This window comes from Kockovaella imperatae (genome assembly GCF_002102565.1).
Source record: "Kockovaella imperatae strain NRRL Y-17943 chromosome Unknown BD324scaffold_16, whole genome shotgun sequence".
Lineage (NCBI taxonomy): Eukaryota > Fungi > Basidiomycota > Tremellomycetes > Tremellales > Cuniculitremaceae > Kockovaella > Kockovaella imperatae.
Genome location: NW_019028956.1, coordinates 222,074 through 240,298, shown reverse-complemented (window position 1 = coordinate 240,298; position 18,225 = coordinate 222,074). Strand labels below are relative to the sequence as shown.

Here is an 18,225-nt window from a genome sequence, read left to right as displayed (position 1 = left end):
GAGCGGGAGGTCGTACTTGTTCGCGGAAGAGCGTAGAGGTACGGATTGCTCGATCTTGATATTCGTCCGTGACGAGCAATGTCGAAGTGTCCATGGGGTTGCAAGGTCGTTTCGTTGAGTACGTGTTCCCGACCTTGCTGTGCTGGCTGCGGTGGTGGGGGTATATGGAGAGATTGTTTCGGATTATGACAGAGTCTCAGAGAGGCATCAAGCAATCATAGATGAGGTAGGTTTTTGTCGTGGATGAGGAATCGGTGTGGCTTTGAATGCAATCTACAGTCCACATCAGTCATCATACAACAATTCACAACGACGATCGAGGCGAATGGGATGAAACATCCTTTCAGCCTTTTTGTATTCCGACACTTACTGACGAGGATATCCTATTGGAGACAGCAGAGCTTACTAATAAGCTTGCCTCAAGAGTACAGCTGAGGTATGTCGGGGTGTGAACGAAGACACAACTAATGTTCAACCAGTCTAGCGTGTGACCGCGAATCCCAGTGTGGAGTTGATCAGCAGACTTTGCGGCCTATGGTCGCGTTTCTGGGTGGGCTCCCTGGGCTCCAGTCCACTATTGATGTCTGTGTGTCTTTGAGATCACAGTGGATGTCCCGAAGATCGGATTGCTGGATGTGACGCGATCCCAAAAGAGAGCTAGACACGGTTGAGGAATAATAATGCATCAATGTGCTCTTCGGCGCCCCCGTTCCCGGAAACGGGTGGGAATGCCCATTTACTGAGAGCCTCGGTGGCAATGTGGCGGGGTCTACTTTTACATGCATTCAATGCTCATGGTCTTTGACGACCGTCATGTCCCCAGCTTCGCCATATACGCTCCACAGCACGTAGTTTTGTACCTCTAGAGAGCTGTGGATCTTCCACCAGCCTCAGGTCGTCCAAAAATGCCTGCGATGGTCAATATACGAACCGCTATCGAACTTACGTCCTGCGTGGCTCCCATACCCCGGGCCCAGGACCTCAAACCACTGACAGCTACGATGAGGAGCCCTCGATCCTGTACGGACATCTCTTCTCCTTTCTTTGGCGCAACGAGAAGAAGCCGTTCAATGTCTCTGCATCATTAGCGATTTCTCCCGCCACCCATAGCGCTCACCTGAGACCATAAAAGTAAGTCTTTCTCCGGCTCTTGCCTCGTTGTTCTCCTCGCCAGAAGCCTCGTAGCCAGCCGCCGACACCGTACAAAATCAGGACAGAAGGAGCGACACCGACAAAAGCGAATGTCAGCTGTTGAGAGCGTAAGAGGTGGTCGAGCGATAGCAGAGACAGGGACAGATCGGTCTGGGCCGTCAGCAAACTCTGTGAGAGAAATCTGGCCCACTTTGGTCTTTTGGACTTGGATCAAAAGGGTTCGGACGAGGTATCCGAGGAGGGCATTCTTGACAGGGCTCTGAAGTATGAGTTGGGTCGTACGATCGTATACCCACTTGTAGTTCCTTCTCATAGACTTTGAGCACCGCATCCATGTCCCCTTCCTTGACTTGACGACCGAGATTTTCCAACTCTGCACCTGACAGATGGTAGTAATCACGACCGAGGTCCATCACCATCCGCTCCAAGCTCTGGGTATCAGCAAGAACATCTCTGATTCAAACGTACAGCCTGATCCGATTTGACTGTTGTGGGAGCGACACCGAGACCTTCGCCACCTCCACGCAAGGTCTTGCCTATACCTTCCAGTGGTTCCCAGACCCAGGAAACGAAGAACCCTCTGATCGTCTCTTTCGCATTGCCAAGCTGTTGCCTCAGCCAAGGTCCATTGCGCCCGATGGTCGAGATAGTGAAGTAGAGCATAGGGGGAAGGAACAGAAGAGGGAACCATAATCGCGTCAATCGTCCAGGTCGAGCATGTTGTTCCAAGGCGGTTTTCACGTGTTCTTTGGACCGTGGGAGGTCCTTTTTCAACACATCCAGCAAGGTGTATGGCGCAACAGTCAGCCCAGGCCCAGAGCTATCGGATCTATCGGGGATCTCGAGCACATCTGCAATGACGCCAAAGATTCTTTCTGTCTCTTCCTCCAATTTCTCAGACGTCCATCTTGGCCCTCGTGTCGCCAGAATCCCTATGCGAGTTGCTACCAGATCCCTGGCTCGAGTGACGGCTTTGAAAGACCGCAAGACTTCCCTTCGTGTAAGTGTGTAAGGTGACAAGAGGGTGGAAATGGCCGCAGAAGGGGAGTGAGGGAACAGGGAGGATGTCTGCAGGGATGTGAAGGATCGAACGGAGAACGTGTCTTTCGGTGGAAGGGCTCGAAGCACTCTTTGAGGAAGGGCTGATGAGATTCAGCCGGTGGAGTTTGAGCTGCGAAAACTTACTCTGGACAAAATAGACACCGACACCCAACTGCGAATTCAGCACGTTCTCCCAGTACCGTCGCTCCGATTCTAATTCACGAGCGACTTCCATCAACTGATCCAGGACCTCTTTCCAGATCATCGTCACTGCCCTCGCGACGATCTCCTCCTGCATCACTTTGTCCACGCCTCTGACATTCTGAGCTCCTTTTGTGGAAGGTCGTTCTTCCACCAGCGTCTGAAGGACACTCTCTAATTTGTTCCGTATCGGCGGCTTTGTGGTGGACAGCTCGTGAAGAGCAGCGACAAGGGCAGAATTAGGTGCGGCAGAAGTGGAAAGCTGTGACGAGAGATTGATCGGCAAGGTCGAGATGGAAGCCAGCTGAAAGTCCAAGCTCTCTGACGCAAATGTCTGCGTCGGAGCTGAGAACCACATCCTTGGCGAGATGAGAGAACAGCAAGAAGGTCAAACTTCGAGACGTCATTTTTCGGACATCATGATGGTAATAAATGATTAAATTGCCGACAGTCACGGTCATTCATGTCGTCTACGTCCACTGCCGGCCCTTTGGATGCTCTATACTCCCAGCTTGCTCCATGACGAGCCCCAATTTCTGCCTCGCAGCCTCACTGTCACCTTTGATCCGGCCATCCCTTACGCCCTGACTGATCAGGGCGAAGAGCTTGTGTACTTGTGGGCGGCCCCATAGGCGGACAGCTTCGGCGCCGATAATGTCCATCCACATGGTGATCATGCTTGCCGTCGGTTCCAGTCCCCGAAGAGGATCTCGAAGGACGAGCGCTAGCCATGACCATGCTGCCGGTGCTCGGAAAGGCGGATTGATCAACGTACCAAGTTGCTCTGGGGTCGGTTGGGCAGGTAACGTCGGGATGATAGTGGCGATAGGAGTCTGGAGGATGGCAAAATACAACGTCGTGATACCCACCATCCTGGCGATATAGTCTGCCAGTGACTCGTCGACGCCTCTCCCTGTAGACTTTTCAAACTCTTCTCGAGGCTGGTCCTACCGAATCAGCGAAAGATCGCCAGCTGCATCCACTCACTTTCCGGCGTCCAGGATAATGAGGTACTACCCAAGGACACTTTTTCACCAGTCGAGCGAAGAAGATCTCTCCCAGGGCGGCGTGACCTCGAAGGAGGAGACCGATGACCACACGGGCGAGAGGAAACGCGGCTTCTGATTTGGCGGACACTTCAGATTCGGCCTGCTTGATCAATGCTTTGGATAGGTGAGAGAGCAGATATGAGTAGGATAGAGGTGCAGGGAGGTGGATGGCAGATGAGCAGGATGGTGGGGATTGCAATTGTTCGCAGAGAATTTTGTGAATATCGTTCGTCTACTCGTCAGCGATGGACCAAGCTCAATGACTTACGACGCGGACCACTCCTTCCTGAGTATTGACTACCTGTCCGAGACCTCTGGTCATCAACCTCATGCCTTGTCTCAGACTCGTCCTGAGATTCTTGTCACCCTTGACGGGCTCAATGACTTCCTTTTTCATCCACTGCTGCTTCTCGACCCAGAACTTCCAGTCTGAAAGGCTCTTGTGAGATTTTGCTCGAGCCTCTTCCTTCGCTGCTTTTTCCTCGTCCAAACGCTTCTGCTCAGCAGCTTTGGCCTCTTTCTCTGCTTGCTGCTTCGCTAGGTGTTCTTTCGCCAATCGCTCCGCCTCGTGTCGTCGAGCTAAGGCTGCTTTCTCCTCGGCTGCAACTCGCGCCGCTTCCTCCTCTTGCCTCTTGCGAGAGGCAGCGGCTGCAGCAGCGGCCACTTCAGCTTCCCTCCGTTCCACCTCGCGGATGGCGTTGTTGATGTCCTGCGCATTCTAAGCACAACAATGAGAGTAGATTCGACTCACGTCCCATAGCCGTTTTTGCCTCTCTTGGAACCTCCTCTGAGTCTCATCTTTGCCCTCCTTGTCCACCAAGGCGATACCCTGCATCATCCGGTCCATCTGCTCCTCGTTACGAGCTTGTCGACGGGCATGAGCCGATGAGATGTCTGTTCTGGCATTCGTCGCTATCTCTCTGAGTGATTGACGACGATCTCGAGCCATCTTTTGAGCGGATTGCTTTTCCCGTCAGATGAGAGCTGTCAAGGTAGACGACCTACAATGGCCAGTCGTTCGGTCGTCCTCAACCACTCGTCGTATCCTCCGCGTAATGATCCGTCCAGGTCCATAACGCTCGAACGCTTTTTCCACGCTCTACTCGACTCGGCTGGAAAGGCTGACGGCTCGCGAAAAGTATCGAAGTGCCTGCTCAAGTCAGCATGCCCCGAGGAGGGCCTTCAACGCACCCTGTCGCAGGTTTCTCATCCAGGCCCAGCGCGACTTCATCCTCGGAATCCGGTTCCTCAGGCTCCACCTCTGACTCTGAACTTTCGACATAAGTCTTGATCAGCTGTCCAAGGAGGGATCTCGGGCCTTTCGCCTCGCTACAATTCAGCGCAAGATAAAAGAAGAGTATCACTCACAGGCCAGGTTGATCTTGATCCTCCGATTCTGAGTCCGAGTAGGACTCTAGCGGCCCGTAGACATCTTCGTCCGAGTCTGGAGCGTTGAACCTCATCTTGAGATCACTCCCTCCTCCCCGAGTCTTTGCAGGCCGTCGCGTGTTTTGTAGCTAAACCTATGTGCTAGAGAGTGACACGAAATGTCTAAAGACAGAGTTCCAAAAATTGATTCCGTCATGACGATCGCGAGTTCGTCTAGATGGACAATCTTGCTGTACGCCTGTCAGGGACATCAGATCCCAACCCCCCGGACGTCAGATCTGATCTGGTTCAAGACCCCATTCGACCTCGAAGTATGGCGTCGAAGTGAGGTCGAGCCGACTCCAACATGGTGAGCGGATGGCGTGCCCCAGCGAGCTCGCCACTGATGTCTTCTTAGCCCCGCCCACGCCGGGCAGCTGCCCCGACTTCATTCATCGAGCCTGATATAGACATATCTGGCGAGCCCTTTGAAGCGGAACAAGGAGCGGATGCAGATTTTCTCGCTCTCTCATCCCGCCAGCGAACACTCATCGACCGGGCCTTCGAACGAGGATTGAAAGCAGCGGGAAAGAAACAGCGTCGTGAAGCGCTCAAGAGTAGAAAGCGAAAACGAAGAGAAACTGTAGTTGTCGATCTCACTGGAGATAGCGGTAATGAGCTTGCTGGAGGGTCCATTGAAGATGATGCAGGGATTGGTGAAGGAGGATTTGTGGATGCTGGAGATGATATTGGAGGGGGATTTGTCTCCCAAGACGGCGGCGGCTTTGTGAATGAGGATGATGGAGGATTTGTCGTCGACGACGACGAAGACGATGACATGAAAGGAGGCTTTGTCCAAGAACTCTCAAGAGCGGAGCCAGTCGGTCCGATCGATCGACTACCCCTCTACATCCTTCCTGGAATTCTGACGTCTCTGGGTCTGCCCGCGGATGAAGACGTCTTGGAAGTATTCAGATCTTCCGCATCGGGATGGGAAGAGGCCAATGCGCGGGAACGCAAGAATGCAGATGACAAGCAGGAAGGAGGTGGCGTGGAGCTGAAAGATTTTCGGGCCGTGTGCGCAGCTCTCATGGGTAATGAAGGTGATGGACAAAACGACGAGGATTTGCAAGGGGACGATGAGGAGGCCGATCAAGCTTTCGAAATCGAGTCGAGTTCCTCTTTGTCCACGCTATCCGACTCGGACGACGAATATGGACAGCCATCTGTGTCCTCCAAGGGCAAGGGCAAGGGCAAGGGCAAGGCGTCAGCTGGGCCTGGAGCGAGTCTTCGGAGAGGAAAGCAAAAGGCGAATATGGACCTGGAGGAGGATCAACCGATCAAGTTGACATCTGGTCAAAAGGAAATGGTCAAGTCACTCTGGGAGATGGTCAAGCCAAATGCGAGTGGAAGAGGGGCGAATATCCTGGGACGCGATGAGGTCAAAGATTTGGCCAGAGGGCTCAGTGAGATGTGGTCAGATGAGGAGGTGAGGGTGACATCGTTGCTCGTGAAACTGATGGTCCAGATCACCGAGATGGTCTCGTTGTTCTCGACGCAGCATGAGGGCAGAGGCTTGTCATACGACGACTTTGGCAAAGTCATGTACAGAGCTGGTCTCGTGTGATACCGACCAATGTTGGGCCGCAACCTTATACTCTATCATGCCAGGTCTCACCACTCTTCACTCGCTCGCCGGATTCAAGATTGCCCCATTCCAAAGGCAATGCCTTGAGTCCGGTCCTTTCCTCTGGCGACAATGCGCTTTCTTTGGCAAGTGCGAGTGGTAGCTCAGCGACGACCCGTTCGATGACCTGTTCCGAGGACAACTGTCCAGGTGCGAAGCGAGTAAATGACGGCGGCGTGCCATAAGCCAGTGTGGCTGTGTTGATGAGGCTAGAAAGGGTCATTCAGCGGACGATAGCTAGGTCACATACACGTCGGATGTGACTCCCTTGATTGGGGAGTGAGTTGTGCGGAAACGCTATCATCAGCATCAGTGACAATGGCGACACCCACATGCATCCGATAAGGACCCATCACCTGACTCGTCAGCTCGGATGTATCTCACTAGCTCACCCCCAAACGATTATCTTGTGACTGTTACGGGATCAGCATGTTGTTGTCGCCTCTTCCTCACATGCATGTCCTCTGGATGCGGCCACCACTCGCCGTCTTTCTCCGCTAGACTGGCAAACTCGTTTTCCGGCACGATACCAGAATGACAACTCTTCAGCCGATGAGAAAAGATGTGCCCAACTTCGCTCGGGCTCGGTACCAGCGAAGAGATGAGCCGTTGGTCGGAGATGAAGCATATCACCGCTGGACGATCAGCCTCGTTGTGCGATGAGCGACTTGCGTATGACGATGATGTGATTCCGGAGTGCGGCGTTGAGAGGCAGAATAGTTATCAGAGGGTCCAGGACTGTGAGGTGGTGGATATGAGGATGAGGTGGTAGAGGGAGTCCTACTTCCTCGTTCGCTTCTCTGTACTTGTGGAGAGTGAGACAGAGATTACTTGAGTCGCGCTCACCGCTGTGTGAACGGGTGAATGGTCCTCCTGATCCACCCTGCCACCTGGGAGAGCCTTGAGGAATCAGATGCCATCCTGAAATATCCTCACATACAGTCTGATTCGGATGTGTCCTTGCATCGCTGTCAACTTGGGCAGGGAGAGCTTGAACTCACCGCATAGTTTTTGCTCTGGTCGTAAGCAGGACTCGAAGCTCATCACAGCCTTCCGGCTGAAATAGAGCGACCAGGACAGCCGACTGCTTCACCATCCCACAGCTGGAGAGAGTGAGCATCGTAGGGCGCCTCGTCATGGCACAGAGCTCACTCACTCTCGTGTCGGCGAGGGCTCATGTGCCAATAATCGCGAGATACATTCTTTCGACTCGGCACTCAACTTGTCCCTCGCCCAAGGAGGTAGCACCTGACCAGGGAGCAACGGGTCGCTGAGTGGCTCATACTGCATATGGAGGGAGCTCATTCCTGGGATCCCGACTCAATATCTAATCTCAGAGGAATGGTCGAAATCTGAAACAAGTCGGAAGACGGATCGATTATCCGAATCTCAGCTTCATCATACACCATGTTCCCCAAAGGTGTGCGGGAATCATGCACATTCTAGCGACTGGGTCATGCCCACTTCTCAGCATCCGCCCCCAGCAAGGAACATTTCGAGCGACTTGTGGGCCTCGTCATCATCATCATCTTCGTCTTCGTCTTCAGACCAGTATACCTCGGATAGCGATGTCCTCCCGGGACCGGCGTCTAGGCCTAATCAAGCTGCCTCGAAACTGACTCGAGCTCCGCTGAGAAGTTCCAGACGATATAGCATCGATCGGACACCTCGATACTTGAAAAAGTCTCGGGCCTGTCTGCGGCATGCGCTGCTCTGTGTTTGGACAATCGGCAGGCTTGACCAGCAAAGAGAGCTCAAGGGGTCGCTCTCAAAGCGATCGACAACGGTACATCGACCGTGGACAGAGCTCTCAGACTGCACCGTTCAACTCCAGAATCATATCCGCGATTCTCGTGTGCTGCGAAATGAGCAACTCGTGAAATGCCTAGGTGGGTGCGGAGGGTTCGTCCGACCCCACTGACGACGCAGACATCTTCCTCGCCTCCTACTCGATCCATGTCAGTCCTTCCGCTCATGATCGCTCGTATATACGCGACCGCTTGACCAAGGCAGAAGCGAGAGCTGTGCCGGGTACACAGAGACATCTTGAGGAGCTTCAGGCGAAGGCGTCAAAGAGTGAACTCTCGGTGAGCCAATGTGTCAACTGTCCGGATCTGACAACGCAGAGCCATCATGTGGAGATTCTCGCACAATGTCCTCCTGGCATCCTCTTGACGCTTGTCGACTGTGCGCTGCCTCGGGATGCAGAAGGCGCAGAGATTCTGGTGTTCTCAGGCATCCCAGGATCTCAGCTCGAGGATTTAGACCTTATGGATCGCAGAATGTTGCACCTGTTCCACATATTTGGCATCGATCCGACACAGATTGACGAGGTCCGTCTTCAAGACTGTGGCGCTGCCCGTGAGTCTCATCCAAGTCGATCATCCTCATGGGGCCAGGTCTTCCGACGTGGATCCGGGGCATGGCAAACTTGAGCACCTTGCGTCTGGAGAGAACATTTTTAAAAGGACTTCCCATGTGGATACTTGAGATGGAGAAGCTCAGATGGATCTCCAGCGGATGCGTGTTCCCCTCCAGCAGCATCACCTTGAAAGGAACGATGGCATCGTTCAAAAGAGTCTGTCAGATACCACGCGATCTCTATGTGCCGGTCGTGACAAACGTTCCGAACATTCGAGGCCCAATGAGCCTCGCCAAGATGTCGACGATATCGGCCCTCAGGCAGTACGAAGACGATCTCGACTTTTGGGCCGTGGCTAGAGCTCTCCCGCCCAAGTTCAGTGCTGCCCTGCTCGAGTCTTGGCACTGCGAGCGATGTGACAAGATCTGCTTAGACGACGAGTGCGGAATGCTGTCATGTCAATTGCTAGTGAAGGCATTTGATAATTCTGAGGACAGGGGAATTTGGATCAAGTCGAGACTGTGCAGACTTTGTCGGGCCACTCTGATCGGCCAAGCTCATCATGAGAATCTGCTGGTAAAGCTTGGCATAATAGTAACCTCCCGATAAGCTCCTGGGGCTCGCAACGACGCTTTCTCATAAATCTGTAATGGCGACACCTTCGATCCCCAGCTCGGCGTACCATAGGGATGTCTCGGCACAGATGACCATGCGGTTGAGAGCAAACTGTAAACATCAGCCACGGTTTCAGCCAACTCGTTCACCTGAAAGTTGGCCACCGTTCCCCCGACAAAGATCTTGCCGATGAGTTTACCGGACGGATTGAAAACCTGGACACCATCGCCACAACCCGCATACAAGTTGCCTTTGGTGTCGCAGTGAATGCCGTCGGGCAATCCTGGACTGACGAATGCAAAAACGGATCGTTCGGACCAAGACCCGTCAGCGTTGACGCGGTATCGATAGATGGTCGTGGGCAGCGTAGGATCAGATGGGAATCGGTAACCTTGTGCGGCACCAGTATCTGCAATATAGGCCCATTTTCCGTCTGGTGAAAAGGTGATTCCTTAACGAGTTTCAGCAGGGTGTCGGACATCAGGAGACCGTACCGTTCGGCTTGTTAAATCCATCCGCGACGACTTGAATCAAGCCACTCCTTTCAACGTATCGGTACACTTGATTTGGGAGGTTTGGAGACGGTCGAAAGTGTTGGAGCCAGCCGTACGTGACATCTGTGAAATGTAGATCCTTTGTCACTGGGTGAACAGCCAAATCGTTGATAGAGTTGAATTGTCGACCGAAAAAGTTGTTTAGGAGAGCAGCAGAGGTCTCAGCGTCACTCAGACAAGCGCACACTCACTCGAGGTGTTGTACGGGGGCAGAGGGTTCAACATGACCACTTCAGATGCCTTGTCTTGGTTTTGGCCCTCGGCAGCAAAGACAATTTGGCCGCGGTAATTGGTTGCCCCTGATAGAGCTCAGCGGATGTCAGCATTGAGCTGCCTCACCGTTCGGGTTGATGATGGGGGGATCAGAGGCTACAGTCTCGACTTTGACGACGCCTGTATTGTTTTGGATCCCAGCAGAGGCCGCTTGAGCAGCTTGACTCAGTGAGATCTTTTGAACAATGGCGGATTTCTTCGCGCCGGTGCCTGCGTCTTTTGCACCTGCATTCTGGCAAAAGAAGACCTCGTCCGTTGGAGGATACCTAGGCACGAGTCAGCTGAGCTTGCAAGTCACACGTAGAGGGGGGAGGGGGGGGGGTTTACACCCACCAAACGACGGCTTCGTGATAAAGGGGATCGATGGGAGAATGAGCTATTCGCGTGAGAGTGGGCCTCGAGCCGATGATGGCGTAAAACTCGGGATCGTAGACGTGGAACGGACGAGCGAGAAGTGATTCGAAAGTGGATCCGGGAGGTACGAAGATCTTTTTGTCGAAATGTCAGCTCAAGACCCACTGTGTGAGGAGCACCTCACGTCTGATATGGAGTGCTCTGTGGGGGGAGAAACAACCGGCAACACTTTGCTATCTAGCAGGTTGATGACTTGCGAGTTGGCTGGATGGGTATTGAACGGAGAAGGTCCAGAGAGGTCCCGCTTGAATCCTAGTCGTGCTAGGAGAGGGAGCGCGTACGCCTCGATATACGTTGGAGAAGTGAGCAAGGCAAGGGCCTGTAAAGCTAGAAAGGCGAGAGAGTACAGGACAATCTTTGTGTATCCTCCTCCCGATTGGGTTCGCTGGCTCGAAGGCGAGAGCCGGGGTCTCTTGTGAGAGGGCGAGCTATGCTCGGGAGCATTGGTAGGTTTGGGAGGCATTATTATCGCGGGTCAAGGTCGAGAACAGGACGAAACATCCGCTTTGGAGAATGGACGATGGACTGCAAAAGTGGAGGTTCGAATGCATTTTTGTTGTTTCTCAACACGGTAGATACAGAATGATACTTCGCTCTTACTGTCCTTTCACATCATAAGCTACACGTCCCCCGATGAAGGAGAATCGATAGTTGGCCTGATACCAATTTCGGAATGATTTACGGGCAGCGATACAGGGTACAGTTGCGAATGATCCTCCGAGCTGGACAGGTCAGTCGGATCACGCCTCAGTTCTCAGACTCACCACGACAAAGTGCTTGCCATCGAAAAAGTCGGCCGAGTAGCCAGGATACAGGTCAGACGGTTGGAAGCCTTCGTGACCTGATAACTGAGTCGATGTCCATTCCCAAACACCTCCATTATGGCCATGCAGGACCTTGCCAGCATTGTCGGTGGATGTCATTGCGGGTCTACATCGTCAGCTGAGACCCAAGTACACAAGACTCACGGGATAGGGTGCCAGTGTTCGAATCCGACGTTTGCAAGGACCCCAGCGGGTCTGGGCCCTTCCTCGTGCTCCCACAACAACCTCAACTCGGGCTCTGTGGGCAATCTACCGCCTTTCCACTTTGCAAAGTCTTCAATCTCATTCTTTGACGCCATCAGAGGCCATGAGCCAGCGACATGGAAGCTGACTGGACCGTATAGAGTCCTCACTTGCCAGCTGTCGTCGACTTTGACCCAACTGGCGGGGAGCGATGCGGCGTTCCAGGTCTGGTCAGTCTTTGAGGTCAAGAATGACAGGTAATCAGAGTTGGAGATGGGTAGAGCGTCTACGGCAAAGGTCGCGACCTGGTGGTTGACCGACGGATTCTCAATGTCCCATCCGAGTTCGTGGCCTTCCCAATCAGCCGCATGAGGATACGACGAGTCATCTTTCTCAATGTCGTCATGGCCCAACTGGATGGTTCCGGCTGGTATGGTGAGCTTCTTGTTGGGCACAGCCTGGGCTTGCCATTTTGCCGCGAGCTGATCCCATTCAGGTGTTGAGACAGCGGTCGGGGGGAGGGTCGTGGGCGATTGAATGAGCATGTAGAGCAAGGTTTCCGCATGTTGAGCCTCATGTTCGTACGTCATGAACAGAACTCGAGCGACGTGTCGAGAGATTTCAAGTTGGCCAGAGGAGATTTGGTCATAGACACCGTGAAGTCGGTCTCTGACCCGATCACGGAAGGCGAGAATCTCTTGAAGGGTGGGCCAATCTTCTTTATCGACGGGGACTTCCGAGTGTGACTGGTCCCGTCAGCAAGTTCGAGAGCGAGAGAATACTCACGTGAATCTTGGTAGGGTCATCGACGTCGGGGTCGATGCCACGTTCGAAAATGTCCTGATTGTCAACTACCACTTCAAGCTCGTGGCTCACCTTGAAAAACACGGGCTCAGTGTGTGAGCCGTGGGTCATGTTGGTGAGGTGAATGTCCAAGAACGTCGGTCTAGCTCTGTTGAGTGGTGATTATTCGGACTCTGCTCACATGTGACCCAGATAGAAAAGACAGATATGCCTGAGATCAATAGGCTTGGTATGCAGCATTTCAGGCGGAATCATGTCAAGCGTGATGCTGGTGGGTCAGCATTCGCCCACGAGCGTAAACTCACTGGTCCCACAACTTCCACAGGCCTTCCCATTGATCCCACGTCGGCACGCCCTTGATCTTCTTGGGCTCAGACTTCATCTCGGTATCGTTAAACGTGACGTGTGGTCGTTCAAGCACAAAGAGTCGGTACTCAGACTCTGGGGCTTTCCAAGACTCGACGACGCGCAAATTGGCGCTTTTAAACAGATCAATGGCTTCGGCCTGGGAATACTGTGGAGCGAATTCAGTCTTCTGACGAGCACAGCAGGAGAAAGGAAGATGCGACAAAGGAGGGACCTCACCTTGTAACTCCATTCAATGTGGAGCAGCTCGTCTTTTGCGAGCTCGACGTCTCGGTTCGAGAGGGGGAGATGGAGCGTTTGATCGCCTCTCGACTTGAGGTATGACTCGTGGCGGCCTGGGCGTGAGTGACACTATAGCAAGACCGACCCACCTTCGATCTCGTTGTATCGACCAACAAACTCGACGCCCGCATCGCCCTTTAAGCCCAGCTCTCTCCTGACGACTTGCCAACCGTGCTCTTCGAACGCTTTAGTGTACCCCGCCGGGTCATTGTAAGCGTGTTCGAGCTTTCGACGTCCATCAGCCCCAGGCGTGGGACGACCGTCCAAGCCGAGCAAGAGTGTGTCACCACGTCTCAGGGGGAGCGAGGCGAGGAAAGGACCTGCCGATTGTCGCGAAAAATTGCCGATCGACGATCCGAGAAAGACAAAATGTCTTGGTCGATTGGACTCCGTCGAGCGAGTAGGAGGGGAGGACGGCAAAGGGTCTTCCGATTCCATAGGTGACCAAGTGCCTCCCGAAGCGGATTCGTCGGTGATGGTCAATTCGGACAGAGCCAGGTCCTCGGTACCGGGGCTAAGGGCATCGCTGTGGGGTGACAGGGGAGACACTTCGGGAAGGTCTAACGGGGATTTGAGATTGAGTTCGATGGGTGGAACAGACGGTGACGAGGCCCTCATGACTTGTCGAAGCGAGGGTAATTTTCCATCTCGGATGAATTGAAGCCCCGCTTCGTAGTCTCCATGAAGTCCGATACAATTGACCTTGCCTTGGAGTTGAGATCCAAACGATTCGTTCATCTCGCCCAGGACGCGCTCGAGTTCACGGTAAGACAAGTCGAGGGGATGGTACGTGATTGATTCGCCGCCGTCAGGGACGGTCGAGGCGAGCGCAGTGAGTAAATGTCCAGTTTTACGAAGGGCACTGGGAGGGGTTTAAGTTCTGAGCAGACCGGTTTGGGTGACTCACCCTGCACCAAGCTCGACGATATCCCAACCTGTTTCTGGACCTCCTGCCAGGCCCTCTTCCCCGTTCACTCCTTCATTCCATTTGCCGACTTCTGTATCACCCCATCGAGCAGGTTTCCACCTCTTCAATGGGCCGTGATCGTGACGGCGATCGTGTTCATCCTTTGGAACACGTGGGAAACCCATACACCGGGCAATGGCACGACCGTGAGTCTTGAGCAGTTCAAGCTCGTCGTCGAACAGGTAGTACTCTTTCGCGTGAGCGGTGATATCGTCGTATAACCTGGGGGTGTATATCAGGAGAGTTTCTTTCGTATGGCTCACCTCAAACCCATTTCGTCATAGAGGACGACGGTCGGTACGCTACGTGTATATGCCCATGACTTGTCTTCAGGCGTGTCGCCCGGGATCGTAGCCTCAGTCTTGCCGATGAGACCTGCTTCAATCTCCTGTTTCAGACTCGAGCTCGCATCCTCGGGAGCAGCTTGGCCCAACGATGGCAGGGTGTAAATGTTGATGCCACTCATGATCCGGAGCTTGGCAGAAGGTGTGGGTAGGATACGACGCTATGATTGGGTCAGTGAGACATGAGGTATGCGACCAAGGCGTAATGAACAAGTGGGTCTGAGAGATGAGGATCAGATCTGTAGGCTGGTGGAAGCTCAAGATGGGATGGACATTGAAGAAGGAGGAGGAAGATCCGGTGTTGCAGCCCGATCACCGGTTAACTCTCTTACTTTTCACACCCCGCAGCCCGATTCCAGGGCGGACGATTGGCGCCGACTTGCCACAAACGACTCGCCGACAGCTGGTGATGCTGGCATGGACGATCGGGAGCAACGACGGGATCTCCCTTCGAGCGTCCCTGGTCACTCACATGGTGCGCTGCTGGTGCTTTTACTGTGGATCCAGATCTGGCGGGAGTGCTGGGGTTATCAAGAGGCAATTATCGCGTTCTTATATACGATGTACAGTCACATTGAACCTCACATTTCTGCTGAGTCAGCCATCGCGTTCGTAGCGGGCTTTCACCGAAGGTTCGGACAGTGTGGCCAGACGTCATATGCAGGACCTGGGGTTTGTGGACCTTTCTGCGGATGTCGGAGAATGTTCTTAACTCCCCCTTTGATGTACCCCTTGGCAGGGCGAAAAGCTACGATCAGAGTGCGACCGCGTATTAGCGCACTACTCGCGCATCGTCACTGGTCCTCTATGCAGCCAGTCCATACACACTGGGGCAGGGGCTCGGGGACCGGGGCTGTACCCACAGTGGATCACGTCAACACTTGCTGTGCCCACGTGCAAACGTGCAGAATGCTGATGAGTGTCATTACGCCCCGTTGGTGTACAAGACAGAAACCATTTCGCGACGACTCTACGAAACGACTGCCTAGTGTCCTCCTGCTCATGCTCCGCTCATCGTCCCAGGCGAAAGGACTCGAGCCATCCTCCTCCTCCTCCATGCATCCATCTCCTAACACCCGCTTATGCCGAAGCCTTCTTCTCCTTGACGTAAGCTTTGCGAACCAAATCCCTTCGAGAGCGCTTGGCGAGTTGGATCTGGAATCGCTCAAAGTCGTTGGCGTTCTGAAGAGACCGAGCGTCAGCGAGGGACACGATCGATTCTGTGTTTGAATGGCCTCACCTTTCTAGACTGTCTAGCGTGGAGTTTCTTGGCCCATCCACTCTGCTCCCACTTTTCAGAAACACCGGCCTTTTCAAAGGCCTTTTTGATGGCACCTGTACCAGCACCTCGAGGCAGCTTGGCAAGGGTGTAAGGGGTGAGGATGAGGTGACGGTAAGCGATAGATTGGCGGGGAACGGAAGAGTTGGGTCCGTCGATCAATGCCTGGGGTGGACGGACGTGTGAGCAACTGTCTGCCTCGTGTGTATCACTGGGTCCAACTCACCCTGTTGTGGTCAATGATCTCGGCAATGACGGCGAGGTTGCCAGCGTGAGGTCCATCGTTGACGAGAACCACACGGCCGACTTCGACAAAGCGCTTAAAGGTGGATGGGGTCTGGACGGGGGGGTCAGCAGGAGTTTGTATGGCTGGGAGAGCACTGCGGGAGATTGATGCAGGAGGCTTAAGAGGGAAGTTGTTTCCTTCGCGATGCAGCGATTGTCAACGGGCAAGCATCTAGCAATCGCATCCTTTCTCCATTCACAAGCCTCCAGCCTGCCCTCGTTGTCCCCTTTAGAATACGACCGCCTGACTCACCGACATGTCGAACAGAGACCTCTCAGCTAATCCAACGAAAGGGGATAGATGTGTAGAGTGATGATATCTCGGAATTCACACCCAACACTTCAACAAACGTCGAAGAGGCCAGCACAGAGGGGGAGGGGATTCAGCGGAAGCAAAAAATACGAGGCATATTGAGCAGAGAATAATTTCGGATTTATCTTAACGCCGATGTCGGCGATTGATGCCATGACAGAGAGTTGATGCATGATCATTGACCTGACGGCTCGAGACGATGGATAAGAACCAGAGTGAGCTTGTCTGTGGCCAGAGTACTTGCTCTGCTGATGCATCCAGACTAGGCCAACCTCTACGCCCTTGAAGTCAAAAGCATCACTCTGCTCTTATCGAGTACCCGTTGTTAGCGTCTAGCAATGCGGATCCTTTCACGAGAAGCCTGGGCGTCCACAGCCTCGAGGAGCTGGCATGCATGCAAGTCACTTTCACCAAGGTACACGTCTAGGGGATAGCCCGCGGGTTTATGGCCCGAAAACTATCTGCCCCTGATCTGTCAACATTGCGAAACCCCCGCGATCAAGGATATCTACAGCAAGATGCTACTGATTCCCATGATACGATCTCGTCGACGCTGCATCTTGAAGCCATACCTACCCGCAGCTTGTCGTCCATCTGAATTGGTGCCACTGTGAGCCACAAGGTGCCACAAATGAAAATTAACCGGAAGGGCGGTCCATAATTCTCCGCTTTACCGAGTCAGCTTTGTCATCCAATCGCATGAGCCACTTGCCACTTTAGGTAATTTCTTGCCCGCTGGGGGTGGTTGTAGCGATCTGCCACTCTTGATGCTCCGATCGAGTAAGAAGAGCTCTCTCTGCTTTTTTGGGTAAGCGACACATACACACTGGTCTCCTAGTTGTACATATCATCCACTCCATCTTGGAATCATACAACTAGCCTGGACGCATTCTGGAGAAGCCGAGGCACTAGAGACAGGGAACAGATCACCGAGGGAGCAACAGACAGTGCCCTCCTCTTCACACCAGGACCCGTTAGCCTTGGACTTGGCACGACTCGTACTCATACTCGCCTCTGACTGTGTCAGCGTCAGACCACAACTCACACCATGTTTGACCTACCTGAACATCTCGCCTCGCTGAACACCCTCGTACCGTCGTCTTCTACCGCGCCAGTGGACCCATCGATAGAAGAAGCAGTATGGGAATACTTCAATACCGATGCCTTGTTCCAAAACTTTGGCGTCAACCCTTCAGAGTATGATTCGAAACATGACACGGCGTCCAAGTTGGACCTCTCACCCGTGAACCCACAGCCTGTAGTCGCTTCTAGCAGTTCTAGCTCTGCTCTTCCCGCCGATCTCAAATCATTCATCCAGCAATTCGCCTCTGAACAACCTTCCCAAGCCTTTGGTTCGACAGATTATGCCAATGCTTTGGCACTGGGATTACACATGACCACACCGGCCGCTGTCCCCAGTACGGCACACATGTCGGATATCATGGCTGCTGGATCCAGTTCTACATCGCCAGATGACTCGAGACCATCCGGCGCGAAAAAGCTCAAATCACTCGGTGCCGGTCAGGCAGAGATAGAGGAGGATAAGAGGAGGAGGAATACAGAGGCTTCTGCGAGGTTTAGGGCAAAGAAGAAGGAGAGGGAGCAGGCCTTGGAAGTCCGAGCGAGTGAGTTGACACGCCATCTCTTTTTTAGATCCAGTCTGACGCGTTTTGGGAAGAGGAACTCGAAGGTCAAGTGGCCCAATTGACAAATGACAAACTGTCCTTGGAGAATGAAAATAGACTGCTGAAAGCGATTGTGCTGGGAAGCAGGGGAGGAGGAGAAGGTGCTCAAGAGGCACTCGAACAGTTCTTGGGAAAGCGAAAGAGGCAAGAGTGAACTATAGATGTCTCATGTTGTCG

General features: G+C 53.5%; 9 protein-coding genes across 9 annotated transcripts; 3 read left to right on the top strand and 6 right to left on the bottom strand.

Moving 5' to 3' along the window:
• Nucleotides 1-792: 792 nt before the first annotated feature.
• Nucleotides 793-2,752, bottom strand: BD324DRAFT_584247 (ATP synthase regulation protein NCA2-domain-containing protein; the record flags this gene model as incomplete). The annotated part of the gene is made up of 7 exons (XM_022013673.1): nucleotides 793-909; nucleotides 947-1,076; nucleotides 1,118-1,302; nucleotides 1,343-1,411; nucleotides 1,449-1,583; nucleotides 1,621-2,294; nucleotides 2,338-2,752. The coding sequence occupies 7 exons, from the start codon at nucleotides 2,750-2,752 to the stop codon at nucleotides 793-795; spliced, it is 1,725 nt and encodes a 574-aa protein (XP_021868281.1).
• A 112-nt stretch (nucleotides 2,753-2,864) lies between these two features.
• BD324DRAFT_653688 (GLE1-like protein-domain-containing protein) lies at nucleotides 2,865-4,906 on the bottom strand (the record flags this gene model as incomplete). Its single annotated transcript, XM_022018691.1, has 7 exons — nucleotides 2,865-3,335; nucleotides 3,382-3,675; nucleotides 3,712-4,152; nucleotides 4,195-4,407; nucleotides 4,449-4,593; nucleotides 4,635-4,772; nucleotides 4,812-4,906. The coding sequence occupies 7 exons, from the start codon at nucleotides 4,904-4,906 to the stop codon at nucleotides 2,865-2,867; spliced, it is 1,797 nt and encodes a 598-aa protein (XP_021868280.1).
• Nucleotides 4,907-5,075: 169 nt separating this feature from the next.
• Nucleotides 5,076-6,853, top strand: BD324DRAFT_605359 (hypothetical protein). The gene is made up of 3 exons (XM_022014000.1): nucleotides 5,076-5,181; nucleotides 5,230-6,300; nucleotides 6,340-6,853. The coding sequence occupies exons 1-3, from the start codon at nucleotides 5,179-5,181 to the stop codon at nucleotides 6,436-6,438; spliced, it is 1,173 nt and encodes a 390-aa protein (XP_021868279.1). The 5' UTR covers nucleotides 5,076-5,178; the 3' UTR covers nucleotides 6,439-6,853.
• On the bottom strand, nucleotides 6,464-7,788 carry BD324DRAFT_643669 (hypothetical protein; the record flags this gene model as incomplete). Its single annotated transcript, XM_022017564.1, has 10 exons — nucleotides 6,464-6,707; nucleotides 6,749-6,795; nucleotides 6,831-6,854; nucleotides 6,891-6,911; nucleotides 6,952-7,133; nucleotides 7,171-7,303; nucleotides 7,345-7,398; nucleotides 7,439-7,457; nucleotides 7,500-7,601; nucleotides 7,655-7,788. The coding sequence occupies 10 exons, from the start codon at nucleotides 7,786-7,788 to the stop codon at nucleotides 6,464-6,466; spliced, it is 960 nt and encodes a 319-aa protein (XP_021868278.1).
• A 166-nt stretch (nucleotides 7,789-7,954) lies between these two features.
• BD324DRAFT_610336 (hypothetical protein) lies at nucleotides 7,955-9,469 on the top strand (the record flags this gene model as incomplete). The annotated part of the gene is made up of 4 exons (XM_022014197.1): nucleotides 7,955-8,387; nucleotides 8,428-8,585; nucleotides 8,625-8,859; nucleotides 8,898-9,469. 4 exons carry the CDS (start codon nucleotides 7,955-7,957, stop codon nucleotides 9,467-9,469), a joined length of 1,398 nt encoding a protein of 465 aa, XP_021868277.1.
• Nucleotides 9,470-9,496: 27 nt separating this feature from the next.
• BD324DRAFT_584174 (evolved d-pantonohydrolase) lies at nucleotides 9,497-11,179 on the bottom strand (the record flags this gene model as incomplete). Its single annotated transcript, XM_022013665.1, is given in 7 exon segments — nucleotides 9,497-9,586; nucleotides 9,625-9,926; nucleotides 9,970-10,199; nucleotides 10,217-10,328; nucleotides 10,369-10,568; nucleotides 10,630-10,790; nucleotides 10,841-11,179. The coding sequence occupies 7 exon segments, from the start codon at nucleotides 11,177-11,179 to the stop codon at nucleotides 9,497-9,499; spliced, it is 1,434 nt and encodes a 477-aa protein (XP_021868276.1).
• Nucleotides 11,180-11,312: 133 nt separating this feature from the next.
• Nucleotides 11,313-14,608, bottom strand: BD324DRAFT_584223 (hypothetical protein; the record flags this gene model as incomplete). Its single annotated transcript, XM_022013671.1, has 12 exons — nucleotides 11,313-11,438; nucleotides 11,481-11,646; nucleotides 11,685-12,469; nucleotides 12,510-12,563; nucleotides 12,600-12,669; nucleotides 12,709-12,795; nucleotides 12,833-13,041; nucleotides 13,113-13,228; nucleotides 13,265-13,676; nucleotides 13,797-14,037; nucleotides 14,083-14,364; nucleotides 14,406-14,608. 12 exons carry the CDS (start codon nucleotides 14,606-14,608, stop codon nucleotides 11,313-11,315), a joined length of 2,751 nt encoding a protein of 916 aa, XP_021868275.1.
• A 506-nt stretch (nucleotides 14,609-15,114) lies between these two features.
• Nucleotides 15,115-16,578, bottom strand: BD324DRAFT_189180 (ribosomal protein L14-domain-containing protein). Its single transcript, XM_022012133.1, has 4 exons — nucleotides 16,304-16,578; nucleotides 15,992-16,102; nucleotides 15,727-15,930; nucleotides 15,115-15,668 (listed from the first exon to the last, which is right to left on the bottom strand). Exons 1-4 carry the CDS (start codon nucleotides 16,307-16,309, stop codon nucleotides 15,567-15,569), a joined length of 423 nt encoding a protein of 140 aa, XP_021868274.1. The 5' UTR covers nucleotides 16,310-16,578; the 3' UTR covers nucleotides 15,115-15,566.
• Nucleotides 16,579-17,411: 833 nt separating this feature from the next.
• BD324DRAFT_653681 (hypothetical protein) lies at nucleotides 17,412-18,202 on the top strand (the record flags this gene model as incomplete). The annotated part of the gene is made up of 2 exons (XM_022018690.1): nucleotides 17,412-17,988; nucleotides 18,042-18,202. The coding sequence occupies 2 exons, from the start codon at nucleotides 17,412-17,414 to the stop codon at nucleotides 18,200-18,202; spliced, it is 738 nt and encodes a 245-aa protein (XP_021868273.1).
• Between the last annotated feature and the right edge of the window lie 23 nt (nucleotides 18,203-18,225).

Coding starts and splice junctions, on each gene's coding strand:
- BD324DRAFT_605359 (XM_022014000.1), top strand. Junction 6,301..6,339: donor AGATGTGGTCAGATGAGGAG/GTGAGGGTGACA, acceptor CTGATGGTCCAG/ATCACCGAGATGGTCTCGTT.
- BD324DRAFT_189180 (XM_022012133.1), bottom strand. Junction 15,931..15,991: donor AGATCATTGACCACAACAGG/GTGAGTTGGACC, acceptor CGTCCACCCCAG/GCATTGATCGACGGACCCAA. Junction 15,669..15,726: donor ACGCTAGACAGTCTAGAAAG/GTGAGGCCATTC, acceptor CGGTCTCTTCAG/AACGCCAACGACTTTGAGCG.